General features: G+C 38.5%; 1 protein-coding gene across 1 annotated transcript in view; it reads left to right on the plus strand.

Moving 5' to 3' along the window:
- LOC108283381 (VPS10 domain-containing receptor SorCS1) overlaps window positions 1–3,832 on the plus strand; it is a gene marked incomplete at its 3' end in the record, with an annotated part of 485,878 nt that extends 482,046 nt beyond the window's left edge. The window contains exons 11-13 of the mRNA XM_017499712.2: window positions 1,444–1,546; window positions 1,811–1,887; window positions 3,741–3,832. Coding sequence (XP_017355201.2) covers window positions 1,444–1,546; window positions 1,811–1,887; window positions 3,741–3,832 — 272 coding nt within the window. The remainder of the gene's footprint in view (window positions 1–1,443; window positions 1,547–1,810; window positions 1,888–3,740) is intronic.
- Between the last annotated feature and the right edge of the window lie 2,771 nt (window positions 3,833–6,603).

Here is a 6,603-nt window from a genome sequence, read left to right on the forward strand (position 1 = left end):
TTAATTATATGAGTTCTAGTCTTCCTCTTGGACTAATAAAAGCCAAGCAGCTAGGCCTGATATTTTTTCTTATACGGGCTGTCTTATAGAACATTATAAAGTGAAAACTCCTTTTATTGAAAGATTTACATGAAATTTTTATGCAAAACAATCATTTATTACTGTTATTACACCTTGAGAATTTTACTTTGTTGGCAGTAAAGAAAATATGCAATTGTGATCTGCTGTTTTATTTCACCAGCATCCTGGCTGCTTTTATTCCTGAGTTTCATTTTCACTTTGTCATTTACTCCATCCTATATAAATTTAATCATTGTATCTGTAGATCTCTGAATGTCTGCTGGCTGAAACTTACAGAGCAGAATAAAAGTAATAACAGAGATACATTGGTGATTCCAAAAAGTCAAGTTGATAAGATTAGAAAGTAATCTTCCTGAGAGATGAAAAGAAATGTAGGTTCAAACACAAACTTATAGTTTTTGACAACGCAGTGCAAGAACTATTTTAAACAAAATTCATATAAGATTTATTATCCATTTTTTTCCTTGAAAACTATTGATATTTCAATCAGATAATTTGATCAAGGTTTCTGCACAAAGTCCCTTATATTTTCATTTAAATTTTTACAACTAGTGCATTTTGTCTACAAGTATGACTTTCAAGTTGAATAATTCTGATTCTGATCATATCCTGGTAGAGATATTGGATCAGTTGTTTGGTGGGTGTTGGGATAGTTTCACATGCTTTTCCTGTACAACTGAGACCAAGGTCTCAAATGGAGACGAGATGCCAACTGACTTTTTCAGAACCCTCCCAGGCCTCACTTTATCTTCTCTCCTGGATTCATATCCCATTTCTCCTCTTCGGTCTTTTCTGATAATATACTGTGCTACTCAGCTTTTCTGCTTCTTTTTCTTTGTTATTGTTATTACTCAGGCCGGAAACATTCTTTAATCTCTTGAACATCTACCCACAGTTCATAGCCTATCTATCTTTGCTTCAGGCACTGTTTGCTCTTTGGAGTCATTCATGATTCAAAGTTCAGCATAGTCTCTCCACCTTCTAGAATCTCATACTATTTTTTCTATACAATTTTATGGCTGTTAAAGTATTTTCTTTATGGTAATTAATAGAAGGATCACATGTCCTCTATATAAACTGTAAGCTCTGTAATGACAAAGATCAAATTAGATAATACCTAAAATGAAGGTGGTCTCTCCTTTACGAACTTGAAGGCTGTTTTACACTTAGTGGACACTAGATATTTGGGGAAATGAAAGATGGTGGGTAGCATAAGCACAGGTGCAAGGGTTGTTGGAGTGGTGCATGGATGTATGGTAAATGAGATGGTTGGTTAGATGGATGGATGGATGGACGACCTGATTCTAAGCTTCAAATGACCATTTTGATTATGTGATTTTATGACACTATTTCTCTTTTCAGCCCTATTGCTCACTACACCTTCACCTGAAGGTCTCTGAGAATCCTTACACATCAGGGATCATTGCCAGCAAAGACACAGCTCCAAGCATCATAGTGGCATCAGGTAAGAAGCTTCCCTGGTTTGCTGGCTGTGGTAAATAGTGTTTATTTTAAGAAGCTGTATATCTGTACTTGGAACTTAATAAGCAAGCTAAAATTATTTTTGAAAGGCATGTAAACCACCAGCCCTGAAGCAAGTCTGAAGAAAACCCCTGCACAGACAGAATTCTGGCAGTCAAAATCTTTCTCAGGCAGTGCACCTGCCGGTATAGTCCATTATTGCTGTTGCAGCAAGTTATTTTCACTAATGGTGGCCTTCTCTTTCTAGGTAATATAGGTTCTGAATTATCAGACACTGACATCAGCATGTTTGTCTCTTCAGATGCAGGGAACACTTGGAGGCAGGTAAGAGAACACTCTGGACCAACTTGCCAAAGTTTAAGTGGCATAAAAATTGTCCAGCTTTCTTCAGATCTGGGAATGTTTTCAGCAGTGCTGCACATAAATCCTAAAGACTGTGAATATGTTTATTTTTCCTTTTTTTAATAAAAATCTTAAATCTTTGAGTTTAGCAAATATTTATGCAGTTTGATTTTTTATCACTTAATAAAGAGGTTCTTTATTCAGAGCTTGTATGTAAGGACGTTTATAAGTCACAATGAAACCAAATTAAGTCTGACTAAATTTTTCCCGTCAATGAAAACCAGAATTCCTAAGGGTTTATCATATGTGAAATATGCAGCATTAAGAGTAGATTGCATGCCTAATGTTGAGTTGGCTCCATAAATTCCTCTTGCCTTGAAGTCAGAATAGGAAGGAATGCAGATTTCAAAATGGCCATTACCCAGGTGGTGTTCTGAGATGTTTAAATCTCATGTGGAAAAGACATAGTAATAACCATCGGGATGCATATATTAGAGAAAGTAGAAATGGAATACTTTAAACCAGTGTGTTTAGCTTAAGTGCTTCCTGCCTTTCTTCTGAATGAAAGTTAGATACCCATAGCTTATAAAACAGGCATTTAATGAGGTTTGGCAATCTTAACAAGATATGTGCCTAATGCATGGTTGTTATACTTCAATAAATATGTTTTAATAACCTACTGACGTTTAATTATCATACAATAACTAGCACTGTAAATTGAAATTTAATGCACAGGTAATCACACTTAGCAATGAGAGCACTCTGCTTTAAATTTTAGACAGAGATGTCCACATTATGTTCCAATTGCCATTTCTTAGCTTCAGATCCTTTATAGATCCTCAGTGGGATCCTGATATTTTGAGAGGAGGAGGTAGGGAAGAAATTTACATAAGAAACCCCAGAGCAATTGATCTTGGAGGTATGAAGAAACTTGGACTATTCTAAGTAAATTTCTTCTGGAGAATAGCTAGAGATCCAGGATCTCATTTTCTTCTTTCCAACACCCCACACAAGGCAAAGAAGTCTCTACTTCTATAGCCTTTGGATGCATCTTGAGTATAAGAAACAAATTGGAAGAAAATTGTCTATAATGTAACTCTAGGCAAGGCTATACTAATAATCTGACTGAGATAACAGCATGCATCTTATATAGAAAGGACCTGGATGCTGTTTCCAGTGTTTCTCCATTTGACTTCAAATTTGCTTCTCTACCTTTGGGGAAATACACAATGACACATGTACTCAAAGATGACAACAGAACTCACCATGATTTTGGTGGAGGCTTTGTTAATTAAACAAGAACACTTTTCATTGATAACAGTTGGAAACTACAACTACAAATAGATCTGGAAAGGCCACTGTAATGCAGCAAGTCCAAGCTCCATCCATTACTATATGCACGATCTCGGACAAGTTACCATATCTCTCTAAACCTTAGGTTTCTTGTCTATGAAAATGAGACTGTTGGAGTAAATGGTCTCTAAGTTTCCCTCTATCTGGAGCTGTGTAATATATGACAGTTAACCAATATTCTGACATCATTATAACTGGAAATCAATAGAAATTATCATGAAAATGAAGGAATATAAGCATGAACCCATGAATATTCATTCTTTAAATTTATATTATGCACACCTAAAGTTATTTTACATAACACCAGTGGTACAGTAGCCCATGTTGGGAAGAACTGTTCTATAACTTTATTTTTCTGCAGATTTAGGGAAACTTACTTAGTCATGGGAAGGATTTTTTGTTCTCATGTGAATACTGATTCTCTGAAGCCTGAGTATGTGTGGATGTGGATGTGTGTCTATGTATGTGTTTTCCTCATCTAGATCTTTGAAGAAGAGCACAGTGTTTTGTACCTGGATCAAGGTGGAGTCCTGGTTGCTATGAAACACACATCTCTCCCAATTCGACATCTTTGGTAAGGGCACCTGCTGCCTGTGAGATCTGCACCTGTTGGTCCTGCACTGCTAAGATCAGTCTAGCAAACTGTGACTGTTTTGTAGTAAATCTGTTACCAAAATGCCAGGATGTAGGGAGGCAAAATAGCACACTCCCTCTTGGCGGGGGTGGGGGGGCGGCGGGATCAGCAGCAAGGCTGCTGTGAACTTTGGTTGAACTTCAGGGAAGTAAAACCACAGTAGGAGGATGTGTATGTCTTAGAGAGAACAAACGGACCTAAAAATATAACCAGTTTTCGCTAACCTTGCTGCAAAATAGTTTTTAGCTGAAATATGTTAACTAAAGTATAAAAATAATAGCCACAGACTGTTCTCAGTAACTGCACCCTCCCTCTGCTATGTGCTTTATGAACATATAAAATAAAATACATGAAAACAGTTTGGGGATGGAGAGAGTAACATCCTCACCTCCTTAATCGCCTGGCCCAGCTTTCTGTATGTCTGTGTCTGTGTCTTTTCTTATCCCCCACTGTTCCCTCTTAAGTCCTTAAACCCTTGTGCAGCACGGAACGTAGCACATGCCAGACCAAGGGTTTGGTCCAGGTCTTGTTACTCCCCACACAAAAAACCAATCCACTGAGACAACAAATATTGCCAGGGAAGAAGGCTTTAATTGGGTGCTGCAGCTAAGGAGATGGACAATCAGTCTGTCTCTAATGATTAAAATTAGGGGTTTATATAGAGTGAAGAAATGTAACTAGGTGTGGGAAAACAGGAATTAGGGAGGGGTAAGGAAGAGGAGGTGAGGAAGAGGAGGTGGTCCACAGGAAGCAAGTTGTCAATTAGGCAATCATGATGGGTAAGTAGTCTGGCTTCTCACTGGCCAGATGCCTTTGTCTGGTAAGTTTCAGCTCCCTGATACTACCTGAGAGGCCTGATGGTTCGTTTCCTGAGAAAGGAACTCAGATAAGACAAATGTAACTTTCTCAAGTTTTAAGACAGGGAGGGTCAATTTATTTATTTGTTTTTTTCTTTACTGTCTCAGCCTCCCAAGTACCTGGGATTACAGGCATATGCCACCACGTCAGGCTAATTTTTGTATTTTTAGCAGAGATGGGCTTCATCATGTTAGTCAGGCTAGTTTTTCAAACACCTGACCTCAGGTGATCAGCCCACCTTGGCCTCCCAAAGTGCTGAGATTACAGGTGTGTGCCACCATGCTCGGACAGAGGTATTTGTTTGTTTGAAACCAAGTCTTGCGCTGTTGCCAGGCGTGATCAATTTCTGTGTCTATTCAAAGAAACTATAATCATCAGTTCTATGGGAAACTTGTACCAGTTTCAGATTGTCAGGAGGGGAGGTAGGAGAGAGAGGGAGAGGGAGAAAAGGAGAGAGTGAGGGGGGAGAGGGAAAGAAAGAGAGAGAGAGAGAGAAGTATTACTCCCTGAGAGAGAAATTGCATTATACTTTGCAAATGTGACAATACTTTCACCCTCACACCTTTACCAGCATGTTATTCTCTCAGCATGATCACAGGTAGAACAACGTTCATAATCAGGTATAGTCTCTGAATAGCTTGACCTCTTGCAGTAATCTTTCGCAAATAACATCTCCTGGAGTTTAATATCTGTATCAATTTTTGCATTCCACACAGAGCCACTTCATGGCTTTTCTTCAAACCTAACAGGACCTGGACAAAATCCTTGGCATTTTGGTGACAGATTTACTACAAAAACAGTTTGATAACTCATGACAGTTCTGCTCCAGTCTCATTTCTCCTGATCTTGCTTTCTTGTTTTTCTTTTTTGAGGTGATATTCCACAATTCTGCCTGTGCCTGTCCCATTCATGGATATATAAGGCCTAACTTCTAGAGGAGTTATCAATAGACTCTTTCATCTGTGTTTTTGAAAGTGGTTCTCCGTGTATATGAGTTTGTCCAAAATCAAAAGCCTGGCTTTCCTTCTACTGTTAGTTACTTTGATGACTGAAGGGAAAGCTGCAAAAGAGAAAAATAAGGCTTAGCTTGGGCAAGGGCATTCATAAAGAAACGTAGAGCAAAAGTAAAGGTCCCAAGTGACCATCTTAGTTCATTTGGGCTGCCGTAACAAAATGCCATAAACTGGGTGGCTTATAAACAACAGAAATTAATTTCTCATAGTTCTGGAGGCCGAGATATCCAGGATCAAGGTGCTGGCAGATTGAGTGTCTAATGAGGACTCCACTTTCCGGTTTATAGATGGTACCATTTTGCTGTGTCCTCACATGGTGGAAGGGGCAAGGCAGTTCTCTGAGGCCTCTTTTATAAGATCACTAATTCCTTTCATGGATGGTCCACACTTATGATCTAATCACCTCCCAAGGTCTCCATTTCCTAATACCATCACATTGGGATTAGATGTTCAACATTTGAATTTTAGAGAGGACACAAGCATTTAGACCATTTCAGTGATCATCAGGACTGAAGAATTATCTTCTCTTCCTTTCAAAAGTGTGTCCTGTACTCATTCATTCAATGAGTTCAACCAGGATTTATAGGTGTAAGAAGGACACACTTGGGACTTAGTCACTTAGAGATGGGTTGGTTGAAATCTAAGTAAACCTTACAAGATCATCGCTCATCAGGATCACCTGTAAGACTCGTTAGACAGTAGTGAGGTTTTGGAAAGGGTCGAGAGCTTGAAGTCTAAGAAATAATAAAATATCCAAACTTTGAAAACGTTTATTAAAAACTGACAGTTATTCCCATTTAATGTAGCTCTCCCTTCATTGACGTTTTAATACATCTGTGT

This window comes from Cebus imitator, unplaced genomic scaffold (assembly GCF_001604975.1).
Source record: "Cebus imitator isolate Cc_AM_T3 unplaced genomic scaffold, Cebus_imitator-1.0 Scaffold259, whole genome shotgun sequence".
Taxonomy (NCBI): Eukaryota; Metazoa; Chordata; class Mammalia; order Primates; family Cebidae; genus Cebus; species Cebus imitator.